Consider the following 27296-nt stretch of genomic DNA (forward strand, 5'->3'; position numbering starts at 1 on the left):
CCGTGGATAGTAAGAAAATTCAGAAGCCAAGAGGGAGAGAAAACACCTGTACGAGGACAACGTTGACTGGTGAAGTGTAGAGTTGGCACTCGGACACGTTCCTTTGAACTACGGCTCTCTTGGCAGGACATAACAGACAACTGATGTAAGTCATTCCTCTGAGAAATGAAAAACAAGTTCTCGGCATAAACCAGACAATCCTGCTGTTTATCTGTAGCTGACCTGAAGGGGTGGTCAGAAATGAGAAGAACAAAGCTCGAGCATGCAGCCAATTCCCATCAAATTCCACACAAACTGCACGAATACTTGGAAAAATATTTTATTGAGCACAAACAGAAACAGGACGCAGGTTTCCACAACAGATTTCTACATCTCAGTCATCCAAAAGCAAAGCTTCCTGTCGCCGCCGACCACACAGAGCGGCAGCGTCCGGTGCCAACTGAGGCCTGATCCGACGGTCACCGACCCGATCGCCACCGGCTGTAACGACATGAGGTGTGTGACGTGAGCTGATGGAAAGCACATTAAATTTAATTAAAAACAAAAACAAAACTCATAACAACTATGGAAAGCACACACAGACCTGCGGGTGGCCGAGATGGTGGATGATCAGCTGAGTGTTGATCTTTCCTGGACATCCCGTTGTGGCAAAAAGGTTTTCATTGGCTCGAGACCACCTGGAGAGAAGAACAAAGTCCTGAAAGCCTTCACACAATTGGAGAATTACTGTCTGAAATATAAAATCATCCTCCTGAAACTGACTTGTGTTAAGTTATGAAAGTTTCTTCTGTGATGCCAACCAATTCAGGTCTTTGTAAAAGACCAAAAAGAAAACTCCAAATCTTTCAATTTCAATAAAATTAAAATATTTTTTAGCGAATCACAGACTGACCAGATTTAAAGGAGAAACCTGAGCAGGTATGAACCGAAGCAATAAGGCTTATGGAAGAACTTTCCTCACCTAAACAGCCGTGCTTTATCGATGTGAGCTGGTCTTTTTTCTTGTGGGTAACTGCAAACAACAAAAAACGTGACTTAGACACATCCCAAATCAATACCTCGAGCAATATCAGCACCACACATCCTCTCACCTGGATCGAGTTATATCCCAGATCAGCCAGTCGCTGCCCGACACCCCGCCTACTTTGATCGTGTTGGTAAGGCACCAGTCTGCTGACATGAGCGGTTCGCTCTCCAGTGACAGGATGGCCTGCTGGGTGACCATGTCATAAAAGCGAATCGTCCCCTTCTTCTCTGCCACCATTAACTAGAGAGCACAGGACGTAATGAATGTAGCAAGGATTTCACAACACTTTGTACTTCTGCACCAAATTCATGCTTTATTCTGAAAGTGGTGCTCGTTTTGGTTGCAACAAAGGTAGCAAAGATGACACGGATGCATGGTGGGTCCTGGAGCACAACTAAACCTCTGTACCAAGGTTATATGAACAGAAAACAACTGGTATCAAATATCCTGTCGGTTCATAGAGATTTCCTAAAAATGATGGTACTTATTTTTATCATGGTTACATAAATGCCAGTGGACATATTTTACAGTATGGGCATCAAACACTGAGGCATCAAAACTCATCATTAAGGGTACCGTGAAGGTTGTGAAACGTCTTTATCAGGGAAACAATTAAGATGAGCTTTTTTTCAATTACATCTCTTCAGTGAGGTGAAGGCCAATCTCCTTCAACATGACTTTGAGAGTAATTCTCACCTTTAATACCTCTTGATTAGAGTGTTTTAATTCTTTGTACGTTGGCTTTGTTAAGTCGTTACTTCGTAGCCTGCAGGCTCTACAAAATGGAGCAACTCGCTTTCTGACAATAAAGAAATGGCATGACCACACCACACCTGTATTGGCCTCCCTATACTGGTTTCCAGTCCATCTCGGGATCCAGTTTAAAATTTTATTACTTGTTTTTAAGAGTCTTAGTGTTTTGGCGTAGAAGCTCTACACGCCTACCAAAGCACTGAGGTCTAGGAACCAATTGTTCTTGGATGTTACTACTTCCAGGCTCAAAGGCAGAGGCGATAGGACCTTTTCGGTGGTGGCTCCTAATCTGTGGAACAACCTATTTTTTCGCACAAGAGCTGCCCAATCATTCAGTCGTTTAATCTCACTTGCTTTCAGATCTACTTGAGCAGGACATCCTGGCGTTTGTTTTTGTGCAAACAAAGCTGACTTCTATTATTATGTGAGAGTTCTTCTTTCTAATTCAGATTTATGGTTTTTAGTGTATAATTTATTGTATTTTTATTGTTGACCCTATTAACTTTATGCAGTAGAAACCATAGTTACAGAGACAGTGGTTTAGAGATGTGGAGCTTCAGTGAAATATATACTGATTTATGTATATCATGTGCAATATATCAGTTAAACTACAGATTAGAGCATGTCCCAGCATGCAACAGTATAGAAAGTAGAAATTAAGCATGATTAAACTCTGTTGGACTCTGCAACATTATGAAAGGATTTAAAAACTATATTTTTTTGTTTCTCACCCTCCTCTGTACACTTCAGCAGGCCTTTACCCACATGTGTGCTTTGGGCTCCACATCAAGATATTTCACAACAAAATCTATATTTGAATGTTGGGCAGAATCTTTTATTTGGCTTATCTAACCACCCACGTGAACTTCAAGTGTTTCTGATAACAATGAGGATGTCTCGGAGGAGTGAGGGCATCCATAAAGTTGACCTCACACCTGACCCTCCAACTGTAAACCATCTATACTACTCAGGTGTTTTACCTCAGCTTTAGAGTAGGCAACTCCTACCTTAAAGACTTCCTTTGGGTGCCAGCACACACTGATGCCAGGAGACTGAAGCCGGAAAGTAGCGCTTTCATTCCCATCCAGGTCCCACACCCTGCAGACATGAATTCACGTGGACAACAAAGATTAAAATGGACACCAACAAAATGCAGAGCGATCTCAGAGTGAGGCACCTTGTTTGACCCAGTTTGACTCACTTTGTTTCCAGAGTATTGGAACTGACACTGTGTTCGCAAGTGCTGTGAGAATTAATTGCCAAAACCTGTATAACTGTCTCATTATTGTGTAGGAGGTAAAAAAACACAGGGCTCTAATCATTTCTAATTAGTTGTGCTACGGATTGATTCAGTTTGACACGTGAACTGTTCTTGGCCTAAAATCCAAAAACAAAATCCACTACCTCTTAATTAACAGCAAAGATGGGGCTTTAGAGCAGGCGCCTAAAAATAGCATCGGATTTTGAGCCACCCTTAGCCCTTACATAACATTAGAATGAATTGACCTTCCAAAGGTTTCTTTCTCTGTAGTGCTAAATGCAAAAGCATAATGGCACACACAGCCTTGACCTTTGCAAATATAATGCCCTGAGTTTTCTTATTCCTATTAAGGCATGCAATGATCCAATATTTGGATGAGATATGGTTCTGTGTTTGCTGCAGCTGTGTATGTTTGCAGTAGTTATCAAACTCCCTCAACTTGCACCATCATCTTGTCTTGAGTGACGGGAGGGTGGAGCATGAAACTGCATGCAGATGTTGTGTTAAAGAGAGCCTAAAGGTTAAGCTCTTGATTTATCAGTTGTCTACATTCCAGCCTTCACTTGGTCATTTATCCAGACTCATGAACACAAGTAAACAAGGTCGAAATGGGTTACTGCTGGCTGCAAGCTGTCTGGACTGATCAGAATGCCTCCCTGGAAAGTTCTCTAGACATGCCCCTGGTAGTCCCAGAATTCACTGGAGAGACTATTAGATAAACCTTGCTAGCACTGGGTTGGACTCCCTTTTACCTTAAGAACTGCCTTAATTCTTCATGGCATAGATTCATCACACAGTTGCTGCAGATTTGTCAGCTGTAGATCCATGATGTCATTCTCTCATTCCACAGCATCCCAAAGAAGCTCTTTTGGATGGAAATCTGGTGACTGTGGAGGCTATTAGAGTACAGTGAACTCACTGTCATGGACATGGTGCATTATCCCGCTGGAAGTAGCCATCGGAAGAAAGGCACACTATGGTGTTTAAACAATGCTCAATTGGTAGTAAAGAACCACAAGTGTTCCAAATAGATATACCCCCACACCATTACACAATCACCACTGGCCTGATAAGTTAATATCAGACAGGATAGAATCCAAGTTGGTTGGTTGGTAAAACCAACATGGGTCATGTTGGTTTTACCAAATTCTAACCCTTCCATCTGAATGTCAGAGCAGAATCTGGGACAGACCAACGTTTTTCTAATCTATCGTCTAATGTTGGTGAGCCTATGTGGGTTGCAGCCTCAGTTTCCTGTTTTTCGCTCAGAGGAGGGGTACCCAGTGTGGTCTTCTGCTGCAGGCCACCTGATGCGCGTGCAGTTCGTTCAGATATACTTTTCTGCATTCCATGGTTGTAGTGAGTAGTTATTTGAGTTACTGTCGGTTTTTTGTTTTGTTTTTTTGTCCTATCAGCTTGCAGCAGTCTGGCCATTGTCCTCTGACATCAGCAAGGCCGTTTTGCACAAAGACCTGCTACTTACTCATATATTTTCTCTTTTTCAGACCCATTCTCTGTAAACCCTAGAGATCGCAGATCAGCAGTTTCTTAAATACTCAGACCAACAACCATGACACGTTCCAAATCACCTTCTTCACCATCCTAATGCTTGGTCTGACCATATCTAACTAACTAAATGCACTGAGTTGCCTCCATGTGATTGGTTGATTAGATATTCATGTTAATAAGCAGTGGAACAGATTTAACCAATAAAGTGGCTGATGACCATATATCTCATCTGGGCTGATGGTGTCTCAGAATCTCTCAGAAGACACAGGGAAAAAACATCTGGGCAGAAGGACGTTCAGAATACCTCGGTCTGCCTGCCGCTACTATAACCTCTTTGGAAGTGTGAAAGGAAATGGATGGATGGATATTGTTCCTGTTGATTTGACTCTTGTTGTCTTCTGCAGTGTTGGTCAAGTTACTTGAAAAAAGTAATCAGTAACTAATTACTGATTACTTCCCCCCAAAAGTAATCCCATTACTTTACTGATTACTTATTTTCAAAAGTAATTAGTTACTTAGTTACTTTTTTAAAAAATGATTTACAACCTGAATAGGTAATAAAGCGATCGATCTTTCAGCCCAATTCTATTTTTTTCTGCATAACCCATCATATAAAATGTAATCAAATGAAAAAGTCTCTTTTTAAAACTTGTTTTATTAGTTTTAATCTTTTAACTTTACGCATGAAGCAAACATTAAATTATATGCAACATTCTCTGACTGGAAGAAATTTGTTTAACATTTAAACCTATTTTCTGCATATTCCAGCACATAAAATAAAATTTGTTTTTGTGTTTACACTCACTCTTTCAAATAAATGCAGGTAAAACACAGCAGAAAATAAATAAAATCAAGGACTCAGCGGTCCTGTTGCTCTATTTTCACCTGTATAGCAGGAGTGGGGCAGGCGGAGGTTTGCCCTGGTGCAGGTGTGTCGTAGCGGTCAGTGGAAGGATCTGGGAGTTTCATATTCCCGTGGCAGTGTACTGTCCGTGCTTGCTCGGAAGTTTAGGGTTTTTTTCGCTGTAAAAAGAATTTTTCTTCCCACGCAGTGAACAGCGGACACTAATGTTTTTGTCACTTTTTATGGAATCAAACTTAAAGGTCAGTACTTCCACGCTTTAAACGCTGCACGCTCATACTCTCTCCCGCACTCGATATATTATCCATTGTTGATCTGCACACAGCTGTTGTCACGAACGTCGCACTTGCTTACGTCACTGTCATGAGACACGCAAAAAAAAAATCACGGTTTTAGTAACGCAGTAACGCAGCGTGCTTACGGGAAAGTAACAGTAATCTAATTACCGTTTTTGCAATAGTAATCCCTTACTTTACTCGTTACTTGAAAAAAGTAATCGGATTACAGTAACGCGTTACTGCCCATCTCTGGTCTTCAGCACGAAATTTGGTTAGCTGTATTTGTGAGTTGCTGGTTGTTGTTGCTATAAAGATCACAGCAGCAAAGATACCCACTAATGCCAGACTGGTGAATCGTGTTGGAGTGCCTTTATTTTTCAATAAATCTGCAGCTTTGTGGAAACATGCCTGGCTTTCACAGTAAAAGGCTGGTGAGTAAATAATGGGTGGCGTCTTTTCACTGAAGTTCATGGTTTCCTCTAATCTGCAGCAGGGTACAGCTGTCTTCATCCTTTTCCAGGGAAAATGGGCTCTTTTCTCAGTTTTGGGCCTTCAAGCTTCGAAGACAGACAGACTTATACTGGACTCTTACAGAAAAAACGCCAGCGTCAAATTACATTGAGCTATGACAGCAGGGGCAGAGGAAGGTGGGTTGGAGTGGAATGGAGGTAGGGGGCTAAGCACCCTCGCCTGAGTTGGTGTTATGCTCCACTTGCATTACAGCAAATGTTTCGCTGTGGGCGGCCCGCTGCCATTCATTTTCTGTGGAATACAGCGTAGGGCGGCGAAACGCACGTCAGCTGGGGAAGCGTGGCGGAGAAAAGTTGAACAGCATCCTACCTTATGCAAATGAAACAGAGAGCTCTGGAGGATTAGGACCAATCTTTAATTAGAGTATGGCTCCAGCAGCTAAATAAGATGTATGATCGCAAAAGCAGCTCAGCAACACCACGGATGTAATGAATCACTTGGACCGAGAGAGCTGCGGTTCCTGAGACCTGGATCTACGGTTAACCACATCTGAACTAGAAGAAAAGGTGGAGATGGGGGCACAGGGAAGGCTGCAAGTGTTTCTGGGAATATAAAACAAAGTCTTGTGAAGCATGGGAAGGCGCTGACTGATGAGGTCATGCAAAAGACATCATGTAATAAAGTACCTCCAAAGACTATCTAAATGTCAAGTGTGTTGTTGGAGAGATCGATGTCCTCAGTGGTGCGGTGTAGGGGAGGATATGCCCCGTCTCAGATGAAGACCACAGTAAACACTCAACTTTTCCTGCCTCGTCTCCCGTGCAGGCAGTAGGATAGGGTGCTGTCAAAACTCTAGGCTTCTCTCCTCTGCCCATGTGCAGCCTGGGCCTCCATTGTGGAGAACGAAGGAGGGGGGGGGGGGGGGGGGGGGGGGGGAAGAAAAGAGAGAGGAAAAACCCCCAGACCACATGAGGAAAACAACGACTAAACCCTATTCTTTTAGACCACTAGCCAAGCAGAGCTCAATTGCACGCTACACCACCAACGGCCAAACTGCGGTCAACCGCTCTCCCCTTCAAATGGAGAACGCCAGCTCCCCAAAAAAACATAACCTCTGCCGAATGAGGTGAAAGACATGAGACACGAAAACACGCGTCACCTCTTCTGATAAAGCACTGTTATTGCATCACACTACATCAAGCAATAACTCTCTGCTTCCATGTACAACAACAGAGATGAAAAGGACATTGAAAGTGATCTGAGTGAGCAAACAATAAGGTTGGAGCGTTGTGGTTTTTTGGGGTTTCGGATAAATGAAGGAAACGGGAAATGCCGTTAGCACTGTGTGACCCGATTTGTTTTAGAGAATAGAATAAATAATCAAAGGTGAGAAATAAGAATCATATCTCAGGTACCTTGAAGGGTCACTACATGAACAGGGAACACAAATATATATGGCTAACAAACTGAAAAGTCAATATTTGGTGTGACCTCCGTTGTTCTTCCACACAACCTGAACTCAGTTACTAAGTAGTCTCCAGGAATAGTTCTCCAGGCTTCTTGAAGGACATTCAGAGCTCTTCTTTGGATGTTTCTGCCTTTTCTTCAGTTGTCTGTTAAGATGATGTTGAGGTTCAGGCTCTGGGGAGGCCGATCCATGACTGATGGTGTTCCCTTGTGTGTTTTTCTATTCAGGTATGTTTTTACTGCATTGGCAGAGTGTTTGAAATCATTCAAGCTGTTGATAACCAGAAGCTTTCCAGGTGGTTTTGTACGGTGGTTAAAAATCTGACAAGATCCCCACCATCACTGGCTGAAATCAAGCCCCAAAACCATGAAAGGGCTTTCACCATGTTCTACAATGGCTCCAGATACTCACTGTTGTACCTCTCTCCTAAAGCCGTACATATTTCAAGTTTGGATCCATTACTTCGTCAGTGCAGTGATTTTCAGTGCAGTTCTTGAATAATTTGGCATACCTCAGCCTTTCTCCCGGTTTTCCTTCCTTTAGAATGGCTTCTTGACATTCATCCTTCCAGTAACACCATTTCTGATGAGGCTAAAAGGACAGCTGGAACCATATACTGTATATAAAAGATGGACATGGCTGTTTTTTGTGTGTTTTGTTTTTGTTTTTGTTTTTTTCATAAAGCCCCCAGGTGGCGATAACTATAATTGCAAAAATATTTCAGTTCCTATATAAATCTATGAGAAAATATCAGTCAGGCACAACGTCTGTAATTTGACAAATCTGTTAGCAGGGAGCAACACTGAATCTTGATAATCTAGAAACATCTAGCTTCTTCTTTATAAGCTAAGACTGATCTAAAAACATGTGGTCCAGATTGTGAAAAGGTGGCAGGAATGCTCTCTTAAGACCCAGAAACAACTGAGAAAGGTGGAAAATGTTGGTTAACGACTTATTTAGTTGTTGACAGAGCGAGAAACAAAAAAAATGTATTAAATGTTTTATAAAACTTACATATCTATACTATTGCTAATATATATTGTAATATATCTATATCACTAAAGCACTTCTGGATGGATGCAAACTGCATTTCGTTGCCCTGTACCTGTGCATGTGCAATGACAATAAAGTTGAATTCTATTCTATTCTATTCTAAAAATAGCATTTCTTACGCTCTACTGACTTTAAAACACATGATCACACAGGATTCACACAATTTTCCCAACTTCCAAGATTACTTATTTTTTTTAAAAAGGCAGTAGTAATGGAAGCTGCCCACATTAACAGAATATCCACCTTAATGTAACTAAAAGTGTTGAATAAGGTCAGGTTTGTAATCCATGACAACAAATTCAGAACATGTTGAGTGGGTGGGGTTACAGAGGGTTATTTGAACTAATCTTATAGGGACCCAATAAGGTTGAGAACCAGTAATCGAGGACAGGCTATCACAGTACTGTAATTTTTTCTCCCCTTACACAAGATGAGGGATTGAGGAAAAAGCAAACGGATTATCAGTGAGAACAGGATATACTGCTTTAAACCATACACATAATGCAGCAGCAGCAGGTGGGCGTTTTCCTGAGTTCAGCGGTGAACTCAGTCAGCCCCAAATCCTCTCAGAACCCTGCAGTGTGCCCTCGTGATCTCTAGGTGGCATAACCCACACCCTTTCCACCTACACTGACACCATGAGTTGTTTAGACTACATGAAGCAAGACTCCATCTCTGAGGAAGTGCAGTCTGGTTCCCCACCTTGCTGCTCCAGCGTCAGGTTGCATACTGGAAACAGCAGAGGTCCCACAGCTGCAGGGGACAGTGATGACAACAAACTTATAGTAGAGGCACTCCAGCCAAAGCTAACAGACTGATGGAGAGGTCATGAGTCTATACATGCAGATAGAAACCTCCCTCCCTTTCTTTCCTGTTCTCATATCGAGGCTCAATTTGTGTGGGCTGACTGGAAGGTCGTCTCCTGTTAACTTGATCTATCCCTTGTTCCTCCTCTGTCTTCCTCCTGCGTCCCATATTTTCTCAACATGACAGAATTTAAATCTTTCAGCAGAGAGAGCGCACTCCTGTTTTCTCTGGACACTTGGCAGAGGGAGCGGAGGAATAGAGTTGAGGAGACTTGTTCAGATGTGAATGGACAGGGGGATCACTATGCTGCTGATAGTCAAAAACGGACCGACTAAAAGCCTGTGAAAAATTATTTGCCCCTTTATCATTTCTTACAGAGAAGCAGGGTACAAAAGAATCACTCAAAAAGTAACACATCATACACAATCTAAAGAAACAGCTGAGAGACAAAGTCATGGTTACAAACCCATTTCTAAAGCGTTGACACTCCAGCGAACCATAGTAAGAGCCATTATGCACAAATTGAGAAAACTCGAAACTAGAGCAGGGCGATATGGCCAAAAATATTTATCACGATATATATTTGAAAATTTGCGATAACGATATAACTGACGATATAATTGATGCGAGACAAAATACAACTCCACATTACTAGCGCAAAAAGACAACCTTCCATTTATTTTCACTTCAACAAGAAGCTGGTTTTTATGTACATTAAAGCTTTATAAAAATGTAACCGTGCAAATGCAAATTCCTTGCTGACAGTTTAACCAAAAGGCATTTCCAGTAGAAATGTGCTGACATATCCTGAGCATAACCATGTATAATATCCACTGAAGTTAAAAAGAGGTGCTTTGCAACATTAAACTGCAGTGTGCAGTACGTATTTTTTGGACCATAAGGTGCACGGGATTATAAGGCACATTAAGCGAAACAAAGCAGTCAGATAAATCAAACTTTATTAAACTCATTCTTCTTGCTTCCTCCACTTCTGTACCATTGATTCATTAATGTTGAATTCTCTGGCAGCTGCTCTATTCCCATGTTGTTGCAGTATATTAATGACTAACCTCGTATTGTGGATGGATTATCTCAGTTGTTCTCCTGACTGAAGATTGGTCCGTTTACAGCATCCTGCCATGCGATTGCATTTGTCTCTAACCATGAGGAACCTTCAAGCTAACTTTTATAAGTGGAAAAGTGTTAGTGTTCGTCCATCAGCTTCACTGTTTATGTTATGTTAACATAGCTGTGTCGCTAGCGATCACGTAGCACATCATTATATACCAGCTAGCCCAACTTCAGTAACCCTACAAACGTCCCTGCTGTTTAGTTTCCTGTCTTCATTTATGTTGGAAGTGATAGCAGAGATGTACGTTTGAATTTTTTCAGAAATCTCTCAGTCAGAACATGCTATATCATGCTTAGGTAACTAGCGAAACTAGCAAGCTAACTTCCGCTAGCTTCCTGCTAACTTCTAACTCCGTTAAATGTAATAAATTTTGTTTTAATGGATGCCTGGAAGCTAAACTTCATAGTTACACCTGGTAAAGCAGCAATGCTGATTGTTTTACTAAAGATGAAAGAATTTAGACAGTTTTTAACTCTAAGTGATGCTGCAGTGTTGTTTGACCTGAAGTATACGGAGTTTAGGACCCAGATTACTCCCAGATTTAAGAGCATCTTAGTCCGACAAATACGACAATAACGATGGCCGCTTGCATGTTCTGCAAAAAAAATGTGCTTTGTTGTGTATCTGATGGACAAACACCAAACCAGTTCCACATCACGGAAGTTGCACCATTTTTACAAACCAATTCTGGTTCATCTGTTTCACTCAACAATCGGCCATGTGCGTATGAAAACAAAGGCACTGCGCATGCGCGTTTTACTCCCATTCTATCGCGATATTTCATTTTCCTATCGTTGCCTAACATTATACCGGTATTACCGTGAACGGTATAATATGGCCCAGCCCTACTCGAAACAGCGGTGAACCTTCCCAGGAGTGGCCAGCCGACAAAAATTACCCCAAGAGTGCATCGATGAGTCATCTAGGAGGTCACAAAAGAACCCAGAACAACAGCTAAAGAACTGCAGGCCTCAGTTGTCTCAGTTAAGGTCAGAGTTCATGATTCAACAATATGAAAGAGACTGGGCAAAAATGGCATCCATGGGAGAGTTCAAGAAGAAAAGCACTGCTGACCAATAAGAACAAAAAGGCTCATCTCAAATTTGCCAAAAAACATGTTGATGATCTCCAAGACTTCTAAGAAAATGTTCTGTGGACTGACGACACAAAAGCTGAACTTTGTGGAAGGTTTGAGTCTCGTTACATCTGACATAAAACTAACACAGCAGTTCATAAAAAGAACATCACAACAACAGTCAAACACGTTGCTGTGAGTGTGCTGGTGAAGGGCTGCTTTGCTGCTAGATTAACTTGATGAAAACATGAATTCTGCTCTCTTCCAGAACATTTCTGACCATCAGTTTATGACCTGAAGCTCAAGAGCACTCAAGTTACACAGAAGGACAATGATCTGAAACACACGAGCCAAGTCAAAGTCCAGACTTAGAACTGATTGAGATGCTTTGGCATGACCTTAAACAGGCCAAAGCATCTGGAAAACCATTCAATGCAGTTGAAAAAAAACCAAACAACTTCTGTTGTAAACTTCTGTAAAGAAAAATCAGCTAAAATTCCTCCACGATGATCTGAAAGACTCTATGATAACTGATGTTTGATAACTAATGCTTAATTGCAGTTCTTGCTGCCAAGAGTGGAACAACCAGTTATTCGGTTTAAGAGGCAATTACTTTTTCCACACAGGGAGGTAGGTTTGGAGATCTAATATTAGTATTTGTTTGATGATGTGTAAGAAGTAAGTGTGACAAATACGGAGAAAATCTAAGAAATTATGCCATAATTATATAAAAAATATATAAATACTTTTTCAAAGCACTGTATATAAAAAAAAAATGCTGGATTATAATGCAGTGTGACTCTCAAGACAAAATCATACAATACTAACGCAAACACACATAGTTTCACAATAAATTTTTGGAAAAATATCCTCCACCTCAGAATCCACATCAACAGATATTAATAGCATTTTTTTATACTTCAGAATATGAGATTAAACTCTCTCTTAATGGCAGCATGATAAAGGACTGTCTGCGATGTGGCAGTAAATGCCAATAAGGTATTGTGGTTAGCTGCATGCCTGGGCTTTCATATCTTCCATTCACCATCCATCCATTCACTTCCGCTTATCCTTTTCAGGGTCGCGGGGGGCGCTGGAGCCTATCCCAGCTGTCATAGGGCGAGAGGCGGGGTACACCCTGGACAGGTCGCCAGTCTGTCGCAGGGCCAACACACAGAGACAGACAACCATTCACACTCACTTTCACTCACACATTCACACCTAGTGGCAATTTGGATTATCCAATTAACCTATCCCCACAAGTTGCATGTCTTTGGACAGTGGAAGGAAGCTGGAGTACCTGGAGGGAACCCACGCAAACACGGGGAGAACATGCAAACTCCACACAGAAAGACCCCGGCCTGATGGTGGAATTGAACTCAGGACCTTCTTGCTGTGCGGCAACAGTGCTAACCACCGTGCCACCGTGCTGCTTTCATATCTTGGTGTTTTGAAACCAGACACGAAAAGCAAGGCATGGCTCTACAACAAGACAGGAAGGACTTAGATAATGCTCTTAAAATTATGATAATCTTCACTTTTTATTTGATAAGGCCTGAAACTAGCAACTGAGATCATAAAGCCATGTGGAAAGTGTTTACTGAGGTCACAGAGCAAGGGAAATGAGTTTCAAATATACTTCTATAACACTTGAAGTCTTTCAGCAACCAGACTAGCCAGTAAAAAAAAAATGCATGTTGAAGGTATTTCTGCTTTGGATTCACTGCCTGGAAGATATCAAAATCTGGATGTCAACCAACTTTCTCTAACTGAACAACAATAAGGTTCCATTGCTCTGGAAAGTTCTTTGCACCAAGTCCTGCTAACCCATCACCCTCACCAGCTCCCAGTCAAGGTAAGTCTCCTGTAAAATCCTTCTTCTCAGCTACAAATCCAGTAATTATCAGAACCTTCTCCTCCCCTACACCCCATCCCGGACACTGGATTCCTCAGTTAAAGGTCTACTCTCCATTCCCACACCAGACTCCCTTCTGAGATCTACAAGGCCTCGCGGAGGTCTTCATAGAGAAACATAGCCACATATGCAGTCTACAGTCAGGTCCGAAAAACGAAACTTTTTCTTCTTTCTATTAGCCAGAAGGTGTCGACTCAATCAGGTCCAACTGTATAAAAAGACAAGCCTACTCCTAACCCAATTTATGACTTGATTGACGTTTCTCATGTGATGTTGTGCGCATATTATATATATAGCTGTATATCTCAGATTTCTGTAAAGTTATTTATTTCGTATAGTTTTTCATATTTATATCCTGTTCATATCCTGTACATAGCTTGTACTCACTACAGCCTGTACATACCTATAGTTATAGAATATTCACAACATACTTCATACCGTGTACATTATAACATACCATAATAGACCCATTTCTGTAATATACTCACATATCTATATTATTGCTAATATATATTGTAATATATCTATATCACTAAAGCACTTCTGGATGGATGCAAACTGCATTTCGTTGCCCTGTACCTGCGCATGTGCAATGACAATAAAGTTGAATTCTATTCTATTCTATTCTATATTATTCAAGATATTCCCCAACTGGTTGACATAAAGAAGAGTATGATTTGGTGCATGAAGTTGTTACTATGTGTCCACAGTCTTGATTTACATAGTCACCCCTTATTCCATGACAGGTGGTGTAAGTGTAGCTATTTTCATCTTTATATCCAGTCCGTTATCTCCAACTACCTGCATTTTTTTGTTTGAATCTAAAAATATTAGAGTTTCTACACTGCTGCTGCCATTTGAAACAAAAAGCAACACTAGCTGAAATAACTAGCTAAAAGTATATGACTTAACTACCTCCAGGACAGCTAATACTAACGGCTATGTGGCTGAAGTGGGCATCCAGAAGTAAAAGCTAAATGACGTGCTTGTAGTTTGCAGCAGAACCAGCCTCACAATGTTACAGGGGTTGTCCCCGTGGTGACCCCAGCTACTGATACACTTTTTCCCCTCCTCTCGCCTTAATTGAAAAGGAAATTTTGGGGACCCTGTTACGGGACACCCACCCCCCTTTAGAGAGAGGAAAATCTTTCTGCAGCTAATTGGATTTCCATATTTAACCAATTAGCTAGAAAAGCTACAAAGCAGCTCTGTGCTTACGCACAGTCACACTGGAGCATGTTGTGCTTAGCATCGTGTTTCACTGTGGAAACACTGTCAGAACTTTCTGCACCATTAACAGAGAACAGAACTGAAAATCAGAAGCTGGGAACACACACACACACGCACACACACACACATGGAAATAAAACGGGTTCGACCTGCAAGTGTGGTCATCACTGACGGAAGCAATTTGTTTCCCCTCCATGGGCTCGAACACCAAATGGTTAATGTAGCTGGTGTGACCCTCCATTACCTAGTGACAGCATTGGAAAAACAAACGTGTGAACAAAAACAGAAAATATACCAATCAATAAGTTGTTAAATGAATGTTTTGTAGCAGTTTAACTACTTCCTCTATCGCTAAGCACTGAACGTCAGCACTAAGCAGCGCAAGTTTGATGCCTAATGACAAGCGCAGTTGTGGCCAATGTGCTCCAGATGTTGCATTACCTTGACTTCATGCCTATCCTGAAGATCAGAAGTCAGCAGGCGTAGCTTTCTGTCAGCTGCAGCCGTGCACAACCTGCAAAGAGAGGACATAAAAACACAGAGTGAGCATCAAAACAGTCAGACCGATGACAAACGACATCATGCAACCACCTACACTGACACCTCTGGATGAGACTGTGTGTGTGTGGTAAAAACTTGGACGCCGATCAGTAGAAACACTGCCAGGGAGATTCTGATTGCAAGCTAAGATAAACATGTAGAAAAATAAGAATCCTCACGCCATTTGTGCACGCTTCTGTTCAAAAAAACCTGTGCAGAGCCAGGCAGAGGACTTTCCCCTCTAATCAGTCCTCGTATACCAGCGCCTGCAATTATTCACACAATTACACTAACTCACTTATGACAAGAAAAACACACACATATCACCAGAATAAACAGACAGCAGTTCACACATTTTCGAGCACAGGCACAGATGGATTTGGCATGATGTCACTACAAACAGCCTTAACGTGCTCCAGGGTTTTACTGCTACAGTAGATTAGATTATATTAGGACAGGCCCTCTCAACCTGCGTATTAGTGTTTGTTGTAAAACATGGAACACACGCTGGCGTTTTGCCTTTTTTAAAATTAAATGTCAAAGCCATTCCCATTGAATAAAAAGGGGAAATTCCAGTGAATTTTTGTTTTGTTGACATAAACTCACTCTACCTCGTGCCATCATTTTAACCCCACAGAGGCTGAAACAGGATAGGTTTTTGAAAGTGAGAACATCTTTGAAAGGTCTGCTTGACCAAAATTAGCAGAATCTTGGCTTAATGTTTTACATTAAAAAAAGAAGCTACATTTAGAGTCTATATACTGTATGCATATGTGAATGTTTTCCCCTTTCATCTTGTAATGACATTTATGAATCCCTGCTTTATTGTGGTGGGGAGGTCTGTGCCCCACTGATCCCAGGAGCTATGTTGAGGGGGCATTTGCTCCTAGTTGGGTTTTGCAAGGCAAATTGGTCCTGGGCAAGAGACCAGACAAAGAGTGATTCAGACGACCCTTATGAACAAGAGAACAAGGAGCCAGTTTGCTTTGCTCAGGATAGGGTTACCAGGGCCCCCTGGAATCAAGCCCGGGGAGAGGGGTCCAAGAAAGAGTGCCTGGTAGCCGGGCCTTAGCCTATGAGGGCCAGTTGGATGCAGCCCAAAGACAAAATATGGACCTGGCCTTCTGTGGGTCTGCAACGCACAAGAAGCACCACATGGGTCCAGTAAGTCAGACAGTAGTTATGGGTGCAAGCCCAGTGGTCTGACCCGAGCGTCCCAGTGATTCCAGGAGCTATGTCGTCAGAGAGAGAGAGAGATCGCATCTCCTGGCTGGCTTGAGAACACCTTGGTGTTCCCCCAGAAGAGCTGAAAGACGTGGTCAGGGACGTCTGGGCTTCTCTGCCTTGGGTGTATTTGATATCCCCCATGTTGGCGTTCTTCCTGAATCATCACAATTAATCTTGGTCAATCACAATGTTATTAGTTCTGTGACATGGAAAAAAAATTGCCAATGTCCACTCAGGAAAAAGAAAATGTAAAAAAAAAACAAAAAAACAAAAAATAAAAACATGGCTGTTAGGGACATGGTTAGGGTTTGGTGTGCGGTGTGATGGTGTGTCAATAACACCAAAACAATACATCGCAAAGTGATAACATCATATCACAATGTTAACCTTGGTGTTCGAGGAACAAAACCAACGCAGGATATCAGACCATGCCTCTTCTTAGACTCCCCCCATTTTAATGCTATTGAGTCTCTTCTTACATTACCAACACTGCAACTTATCCTGCCTAACCTGGTTCAGGTCGTTTGGGCAGCAGCGATGTCCAAACCTCACTCTTCCCAACCACCTCCTCCAACGTTTCCATAGGAACACTGAGCCATTCCAAGATCAGAGATAAAATCTCTCCAGCGTGCCATGTGTCTGCCCCCTGACCACCTCCTGGTAAGATATGTTTGAACCACCTTAGCTGCCTACTTTTGATGTGGAGGAGTAAGAACTGTGGTTTAGTTTTTTTATCTGACAAAGCGAGGCTGAATTAAACCAAACGTAAATAAAATGTCAGGATAAAATACTAATAAAAACCAATCACAAAATACAAAACTATAATAACTCTTTGTGAAACAATGAAAGCTCCTGAGTAGAAGATTACCAGATAGACCCCAAGATAGTAGAGTTGGAATTAGAGCAGGGCAATATGACCAAAAATATCTATCACGATATACATTTGAAAATTTGCGATAACGATATAACTGATGATATAATTGACACTAGATAAAATACTTTACAACTCCTCAACTTTATTAGTGCAAAAAACCCCAAAAAACATCAATGTATTTTGCACTTACACAAGCAGCTTTTTAAATGCATTAAAGTTATATAAAAAATTTAAAGTGCAAATGCAAATCCTTGCTGACAGTTTAACCAAAAGGCATTTCCAGTGGAAATTGGCCGACATATCCTCAGCATAACCATGTATAATATCCACAAAACTTAAAAGAGGTTATAAACACATACAATATGGTAATATTGTATGTGTTTCACTCAGCGAGGCACCTGCCTACTATAGCCATAATGCTCCGACAATACATCAAGCGGTGCGGGTTCGTAGCTTAGCAAAGTCGTACTGAAACATTTGACAGATTTTCGAGCGCCGTGTACCACATAAAATCGTTTCGAGGTCAGTAAACACAACCAGAATTCATACATAAGGCACACGGGATTAAAAGGGACACTGTCGACTTTCAGAAAGATCAAAGGATTGATTTTAAGTGCGCCGTATCTCCCAAAAAACACGGTAATAACGACGGCCCGCTAGCATGCGCTACCAAAAATAGTGCTTTGTTGTATATCTGACGGATGAAAGCTAAACCAGTTCTACACCACTGAAGTTGCAGCATTTTTACAAACCAATTCTGGTTCATCCGTTTCATTTAATGATCCACTTTCGCTCTTCTCATTCTGCGTCGCAGCCATGTGCGTATGCAAACAAAGGCACTGCGCATGCGCGTTTTACCCATATCCTATCGCGATATTTCATTTTCTTATCATTGCCCAACATTACACCGGTATTACCGTGAACGGTATGATATAGCCCAGCCCTAGTTGGAATTATAGGATAATACAATATCCATCAGTTATTTATTTGTCAAAGTACTTCTATTATTTGCTGAAAAGAAATTTAGAAAATACATTTAATAAAAAGAATACATCCTTGCAAATATACCCATGCATGCAGCAAACTAGGATGCCAAGCTGAAGTTTTAAAATATGTTCTGTGCAAACTACAGAATATATTAGCATGTAATTTACTGATGCATGTCTGTTTCTGGTTGCCTAGTGATCCAAGCTGCAATCATCCCTGAGGGCATCTGAGGGTAAAATGCCACAAACATGAACTTTAGCTTCTCTGGTTTGAGCCTGGTTGGGGGTCTTTGTTGTCATGTCATTCTCATGTCCCTCTGCCCATCTTCTCTTTGTGCCTTTAACTCTCTGATAAAGGCCAGCATGTTGTCCACTGTATATAGTAAATGACAGGCAAGGCTGAAAAATGTGTGTGTTCAGTTGAAGTCTGTGGTTTTAATAGTCTCCAGGCTTGTTCTCATTATAAGCTGCTGTGGTGGCAGCTTGAGGCCCCTCTTCTCCCCTCTCTGTTACTCTCTCTGGGCCCCCACTTGAGGCAAACCCGTGAGAACGTTGTACTTTTCCTGGAAGGCACAGCTACGTGCAGCCTGAAGGGAGGGATGGAACCTGAGTGGGTAGTCATCAGCGCAATAACAAGTGCGCACGTCACAGGGCTGGCTCAAGGGTCCTGTGGAGTAAACCACAGAAGGCCAGCTGCTTTTCCTTTTCAATTACAGAAAGGCTAAACACCTCCAGGGGGACCACGAAACCTTCCCATCCACCGCCTCAGGCGAAAACTCTTGCTTTCTAACAATCTTTGCTTGGGCTACTTCCCTCCTGTCCAAAGCCACCTGAAACAACTTTGCTCACATCCTGGCATCTGCAGTGTGACAGCAAGAGGCAGTGATGACTACTTTCACTGGCTGGTGTGCTTTCTCTGCAAATGTCTCTTCTCTGGTCCCAAAAACTGTGTTTACAACAGTGACCCTGTTATGTTAAAAGACGTAAATGTCTAATGTGGAAGTGAAAGTTGGCTGGAGACCTTCTAATCCTGCCTCATCATGACCTCTCACGTAACAAGAGGCCCATGACCTACAGATGAGCTACAAATGTCCAACCAAATGCCTTTTGCTAATAAGGCATCAGTTACATTGGCTTAGACACTGTCAACCATCTGTTGCTTGGGTAAGATTGTGTATATATTCCAACCGGTTAATAAATAACATTGCTGAACTTTTTCTATTTCCAGTTTGCATTACATTTTGTTTAATTTTACAGTCACTCACCTAGTAGTTGGCAAGCATTCGCAGACCTATATGGAAAACTACAGGCAACTGTGGCAACCTAAACAACCTAAGGAACCACTGGAGCTGGTGGTCATATCACATGAAAACCTACAGGCAACTGCAGGAATCTGCTAGCACACCGGTCCCCAACCCCCGGGCCTCGGACCGGTACGTGAGTTGTTTGGTACCGGGCCGCGAAAGTTGAGGCTCAGGTGTGAAATGTATAGTTTTCAGGGTTTTTATCGGTTTTCAGCGTTATTTTGTTATCGTTTGTATCGTTAACTCGGTTTTCCTTGGTGTTTTCACGTGTGTTATGAATAAATCTTCTTTATTTTGGTACCGGTACTAGTTTTATTTTGTTGTATTTATCCGTGACACCTTAAAGGCCGGTCCGTGAAAATATTGTCGGGCATAAACCGGTCCGTGGTGCAAAAAAGGTTGGAGACCGCTGTGCTAGCATACACAGCATACACAAAAAGGGTTACGCTGGGGGTAGGGGTGGGCGATATAAACGATATATGATGGAAACGATATAAATTTGGCTAACGATAGAGATTTTGACTATATGCGCTATTGCGATAGCGCATGATGATGATGTCATCAAGCTGCGCCTGTTTTGGTAGAAAGCATCGTAGCGGCTACAACCATGTCACAGCAAAGAGATGAAGCACTTTTGAAATATGGGGAAAGCCAAAAACTGCCCTTCCTCCACTTCCGTAACATTGATTCATTAATGTTGAATTCGGAAGCAGATTTGTGTCGTGAAAAGGCCAAAACGCCTGAAACGCGCGTCAGTGTAGCGCGTTTCAGGCGTTTGACTTGCGAAAAAAAACACGCGCCTGAGTTTTTGTGTTGCATTTTGTGCATACGCGCGTTTCGCATCTACCGCTGGAGTTGGAAAAATCTGAACTCCAGCGTCAAGTTGCGCCGCGACAACCAATCAGGAGCCTGGTGACGTGGCTGTGACCTAGGTCAAAGGGGCAGATCCAGCCAAAGCCCTTCATTCTTCAGTGGAGGGGAAGGCTAATCAATGCTGTTGCAAACAACCCAGAGCTGTACGACACCAGCTGCTTTCTGTACCGAGACAGGAATATAAAGGACAGAGCTTGGAGGAAGATATGTGAAGAGATCGGGCAACCTGGTAAGTTCATTCATTTCTCTTTTGAAAGTTTTCACTGACCTGGCAAGCTAGCAAGCCACCGCTATTTTCCCATGGACGTACAAATACCGTTCTGCTTTTATGCATGTTGTCATATAGGAATATATTTTGTTTATTAATAAACAGCACACAGTGGTCCCGCTGTTCATCCGTCACTGCCTCGCTTTTTCGCTGATTTTTTTTTTATTGCACAGTACAGCATTGCATTCTGCAGCCTGATTGACAAATCTCCTCCGTGCCGTGTCTCCTGCGCGTGGCAAATTTATCATGTTTGGTTTTGATAACCATCACGTCCAATAGAAAAAAAAAAACCGCACAAAAACACCCATAACTATGACCCTCATTCGGAAATAGACACCTGCACCGCAAGGGAAAAAGGCGCACGAAAGTGGCAGGCAGATGAAGACAAAACGCGGCATAATAATACTTTTACGTTTTGCAATCTACAAAGGTTTGCACTTTGAGAATCAATTGTGAGAACTGTGACCAATGTTCATGTGTGTGGGGAAAACAGTGTACGAAGTGCGTGGCCAGGGCCTAGTGTTTCTGAGAACCCCTGCTGCAATAAATGATGGACCACTGTATATACTTTCTCTGATTATTATATTCAACCTGTTAACATTTAATACTGTATTGATAGAGACAACTGATTCTGCAGCAGAGCATCCCCTGTTGCTTCTCCTGGCTCCCCAGTCCCTGAGCTCCTGCTGCTGCACCCACAGGTATGTACAGCAAGCACTGATAGCTTTTTACTCTGTTGGATTCCCTTGTGATCACCTTTACTAAATATCTACAACTAATCTGATTATATCCTGTTTTTTGTTTTTGTTTTCAATGTTGAAATTAAAATCTAGTAGCAGCCTTCTCATTTCTTTGTGTTTTGTGCTGTTTTACAGGCCCACAGAGGAGGACGGCTCCGAGGCAGATGAGGGATGGTCCATCGGCGGTGGAGCTGGCCATCCTGGAGTCCCTGAAGAGGCCACACCAGTCTCCAATGGAGCATTTCCTCCTCAGCCTTGTTCCTGCTCTGGAGAGCAGCTGGGTCCTTTTTATTCCTGTCTCTCTGTAAATACTTATATTTTATATATTTATGTTTAATGTTTTTCTGTTCGAGAATTTTAATATTGTTTCAAATAAATTTTTATAATGACAAATGTCTCTAGTTCTACTACACAGCAAACGTTGGCACACGACTTGACACATGTAGAATTTATTTCATATTATACTAATGACAAAATATACTAATACAGTGGGATGCAAAAGTTTGGGCAACCTTGTTAATAGCCATTATTTTCCTGTATAAATCGTTGGTTGTTACAATAAAAAATGTCAGTTAAATATCATACAGGAGACTCACACAGTGATATTTGAGAAGTGAAAAGAAGTTTACTGGATTTACAAAAAGTGTGCAATAATTTTTTAAACAAAATCAAGCAGGTGCATAAATTTGGGCACCACAAAAAAGAAATGGAATAAATATTTAGTGTATATCAATGTGTGTGTCTCCTATATGATATATGGGGTGCCTTTGTCTGGACGTGCTTCCCATCCAGAGCTGCACAGCACAGAGGGAAGTTTCAGCACTCCTGGAATCCCTCTGTGATGGACCGCCAGTCTCCAGGTGAAGGCACAGCCATGAAGTTGTCCACTAGACAGTCCCAGATGGCCGTCGCTACCTGGGGGGTGATCTGACACACCGACTCTGTAACTGAACGCTTGGAAGGAGTCCCCGGTGACAAGGAACCTGGACAAAATTGTTCAAAATCAGTATTATGTGTACTGCAGTTACAAAATACATTATTCAAATTCCAAAATACTTTTGTGATGTCAGATTTAAATCACAAAACTTGAATCTTACATAAAACATTTTGTAATTATAAGGATAATTACAAAATGTATATTAGATAATATCTAAAACAGTTGTTTTGTTTTAACTTTAACATATCATAATTTGATTGGTAGCAACTTTCACAACTACAGTGAGCCAATCACTCATAATTCCTAAACATGTCAATCAGGTAGGAATGAAGTAAGACATTAATAGAAATAAAGAGTTTTATGTTGACATGTAGCCCTTTCCTTTCTTATATCATTAATATTTTTGAAAAATAAATCTGTGATAAGACATAGCTTATCAAGATGGAACCATGCAACTAAAGATGAACCAAACTGTTCACAGTTTTATCTAACTCTCAGTTTTAATAAAGGCTGGTGACCCCTGTTATAGAGTCTGACAGCTGCAGGGATTATATACAAATATTCAACTATACCAGAATTAAACCAGGTCTAAATAAAAAAAGGAGTGAGTATCACTACAAAGATTAACCCACAGTGGTCCTAATGCTACAGTTTGATATCAGCAAACACCGAGCGCATACGTATGACACCACAGCCATGCTATCAATGCAAACACTGATAACAGCATAAATTGAATTAAATCAGGACTTGATAAGAACTGAGTATCACTAAAAATATTATAAACAGTCGTCTCCATACCACAGTTTGCTATCAGTAAACACCAACGGCATTCATTGATAGCATAGCACATCCATGTTAGCAGTCTATAAACGATAGTTTAGCATATTAGCACAGGTATCAATAAAGGACTACCGTATTAAACACTTTTACTAACCTCAGGCAGACGGACAGGCGCTCTGCAGGTGGGATTGAGCGCCTGTAGTTGGTGTCTAGGCGGGCGATGCTTGGACCAGCGCGGGCCGCAGGTCCTCAAACTGGGCGAGGGAAAGACGGCGATATCGCTGTCATCGCCTCATCCAGGCGCAGCTCCTGAAGCAAGTGGTGAAACTCACCAAACTGCTCACGCGTCTGGAGGACCTGATGGACCCAGGTACGGCGAGGACGTCCTTAACGCCGCTGCTCTGCTCTCCACAGTAAATAGAGAAGGGAGACTCTCTCTTCAAGCGCTAGCTCGACAGCTGCCATCTAGCAAAGATACCGGTCTGGCACAACTTCCTCCCACATTTCCGGTTCACGCGCGTCAAAGTATGCAATTTTGAGGCGCGATGGATTTTTCTTGGACACGCGTCGAGGTGCGAATGTGCACGCGTCAAATTAGGGGCGTTTGGGGCGTTTTCGTTCGCGTCTATCGCGTTTGGTGTGAACACACCGTTAGTGTTCGTTTGACTTTGGGACCTGAAGTGGATGGAGTTTTGGACCCAGATTACTCCGCGAAGCTCCTCACTACGGCAGCCATAATGCTCTGACAATCCATCAAGCAGTGCGGCTTACCAAAGTTGTACTAAACATTTTTTAACAGATTTCTGCACGCAGAAATCGGTTCGAGGTCAGTAAGCACAACCAGAATTCATACATAAGGCACGCTCTCGATTTTTGAGAAAATTAAAGGATTTTAAGTGTGCCTTATAGTGTGGAAAATACGTTATACAGAAGAAAAGAATATATCGTGATATATATCGTTACCGCACATGCTTGAAATTATATCGCGATATAAATTTTAGGCCATATCGCCCAGCCCTAGCAGGGGGCAGTTGATTTAACCCAGCGAAAACCAGAAACATCAGATGAGAAACTTCAATCAAGCTCAAAAGTGACCACCCATGTTTTGAATGTCTTCAGCTCCCGAAGCTGAACATGGGTGTCTTCATTCATGTTTCAGAAAGCGCTTACATGAAGAGTTTTAAACAAGCCACCGAGCTACAAAGTGAACGATGTTAATAAAAAGACTTGATTTGGATATAAAAAAACAAAACAAAAAAAAAAACAGAAGAAGGCCAAAGCACGTGGAATGCAAGTGGCCTAGTACCTGATAGTGGGTATCCTGTCCAGCCGAGACTCGGGGCTCCAGGCTAGAGCGTCGACACGCAGTTCATGGTGAAAAGCTCGAAGAACATTGAATTCAACTCCCTCGACCTCCACATCCTCCTCCTGTAGGAGCAAAGTTGCATTCAGAGAAGGAAACAGATGTGCACTCAGTGAACCAAAACACGTGAGACTGTATCTCTAACCTGGAAGAGGCAGGTGCCCACCACCACGTACTGGTTTCCACCATAGGCCAGGAGAGATGCCGGGGTACCGGAGCTGAAGGGACTGAACTCCACCACATGAACAAAGTCGTCACATGGCACGGTGTAGCTGGGACTGTGGCTTGAGTCCTCCTGCATGTCGCGCGTACTTCCACTGAAAGAATCAGAAGGATAACCGATAGGAAATGATTAGGATGATCATCAATACCTGTTGTTTAAAACCACTTTTAAACAAGAACATCAGTTCATTGATCAGATTATTATCGGTAAATGTACCAGTAGTCATGATAAATGTGATAATTAAAAGTCTCAACACTACATATATGATGATATTAAGCTATTTTGTTAAAGGTTGTGTTTAACTTGATTTTTAACTGATTAACTAAACAGGTTCCCAACTTTTAGGATAAATAACATTAGGTTTGTCTTAACGCTTAAAGGTAAATCAATGGGCTTCTAATGAAAAGGCACAAAATACTCAGGCACAAAATAAATGTTGTGTTAATTGTAATGTCTTAAAATCAGTCAGTTCTGTTAAGTGTTTGAGCACCTTAGATGTGGTAAATGGAGTTGTTATTATATAGCGTTTTTCTACTCTACTAGAGCAGTCAAAGCTCTTTATACAACATGCATCATTCACCCATTCAAACAAGCACTTGTTTCTACATCTATCTTTCTAACATTCACACACATTCATACATCATACCTACATACTCTACCACCTGAGCTACAACCACTTGTTGTAGCTGTACATCATGGAGGTACAACACACAAATCTGCTGCAACTGATGCCATTATATCAAGAAAATTTCCAGGAACTTATTGAATGTATATTTTTAAAAAGTCTAGACTGGATTTTATTTCAGTCAACTAAAATTGTTTTCAGGCCTACTTTTATCTTAGTTTTTGTTAACTACACTAGTTGGGGATTTATAAACCCTCTTTTGTATCTTGCAGATAAAAAATAAAGTTAAACTTAACTAAACTAAATCAGTATTTTTGCATATGTTCAATAAAAAAAAAGGAAAAAAAGTCTGCAGGGTTACAGTTGCTAAGGATCCTAAAAACCAAACGTCAATCAAAGACTTTCTTGTTTTTCATATCCCAGTAGTTACAGACTCATGCACAGCAAGTAGGACGCAGCTGGACTATGTTTTACCAAACTACATTGATCAACATTAGATTCGGCGCAGTTAATATACACACAGAGTCCCCCCCCCCCCTTTTTAAACTTAGTACAAATGCAGACAGTGCTTAAAATTGTATTACTGCTTATGAGTTAAGTTTTTTCTCGCTAAGTTGCAACAAGGTCGTTTATTTTCATGTTATTTCTGTAAAGGAAAACTAGGTGAATATGATATCTCAGCTAAACTAGTGTGGCTTTTGTGGAAGAATAATAATAATGGTAGCATGTCACCAGTCTAGAAGCAAAACGTGCTGCTGGTTTAAATGCGGAAGCACTGCTTGTCGTTTTTACCAGTCAAACCGCAGCCTGGCAATGTCGTAGCTAACCCTTACTGGTGAGGGTCTATCTAAACTCAGAACACAGCAGTAACTGATAGACTTTACTACCTTATTTTCAATGAATCCCTTGAACGAAACGCTGCCCGCGTTTGAGATGTTTTCAATCTTCTTCCGATTACGACACGGAACGTACCATCGAGTAGAAATGTCAGAGGGTGGTTGGGTATTAGTTATGGCGACAGAAATTTTTGGGGAGAAAGTCTAAACCACTTTAGAAAATCCATAAGCGTTACTGAAAGATTTTATTTGAAACACGTCTAATGACACGAACTTATAGCTAGCTGTCGAGTTTTAGAATTGAATATCTCTACGAAAAGAAAAATCTCACCCCCGCTATTTGCTGAGAGGTGATTGGACAAAAAGGAACAACGTCATCGGCAATTTAAAATTTCAAAACAGCTGCTTTGTGTCGTGGCTGTGTGCTCTTGGAAGACTGCAGCAATTTAAGAGGTTTGCGTTGTTTAATCAGTCTTTTTTAATGTAAAGTGAATAAACGCTGTGTTGTATATATGTATGTAGTTGTAGATGTAAAATGTGGACACATTTTTGCTGTGAAATACTTACAAGTTATCGAAGGTGTTACATGCCACTGAGACCCTGTATGAAAGTTAAGTCTTTAAATTAATTTCAGGTATGTCTTTCTGTATTTAAAGAACTATATGTATAAATTGGTTTTGAGGGTTTCTTTTTTTTTTTTTGCCAGTGACTTTTTCCTTTCTTGAAGGAAGCAATCAGTAACTTAAGGCCTTCGAATTCCCCTCAAGATATTCTTCCTTCTCGCCTTTTCAAGGAAGCTCTGTCGACTAAGGTTGTTCTGTTGCTTTAGTCACTTTACATTTGACTGCCGCCTTTGACACAGTTATTCATAACATTATT

The 27296-nt window shown here is 41.5% G+C and overlaps 1 protein-coding gene across 1 annotated transcript; it reads right to left on the reverse strand.

Annotated features, from left to right (window-relative positions):
- Positions 1-311: 311 nt before the first annotated feature.
- On the reverse strand, positions 312-26524 carry nup37 (nucleoporin 37). Its single transcript, XM_085375601.1, has 10 exons — positions 26469-26524; positions 24879-25050; positions 24677-24798; positions 15283-15355; positions 14991-15085; positions 2788-2878; positions 1092-1267; positions 962-1012; positions 584-677; positions 312-480 (listed from the first exon to the last, which is right to left on the reverse strand). Exons 2-10 carry the CDS (start codon positions 25032-25034, stop codon positions 367-369), a joined length of 972 nt encoding a protein of 323 aa, XP_085231727.1. The 5' UTR covers positions 25035-25050; positions 26469-26524; the 3' UTR covers positions 312-366.
- Positions 26525-27296: the final 772 nt, after the last annotated feature.

This window comes from Diplotaxodon limnothrissa, linkage group LG17, assembly GCF_057381915.1.
Source record: "Diplotaxodon limnothrissa isolate DT_005_m linkage group LG17, D_limnothrissa_male_GT1.1, whole genome shotgun sequence".
Taxonomy (NCBI): Eukaryota; Metazoa; Chordata; class Actinopteri; order Cichliformes; family Cichlidae; genus Diplotaxodon; species Diplotaxodon limnothrissa.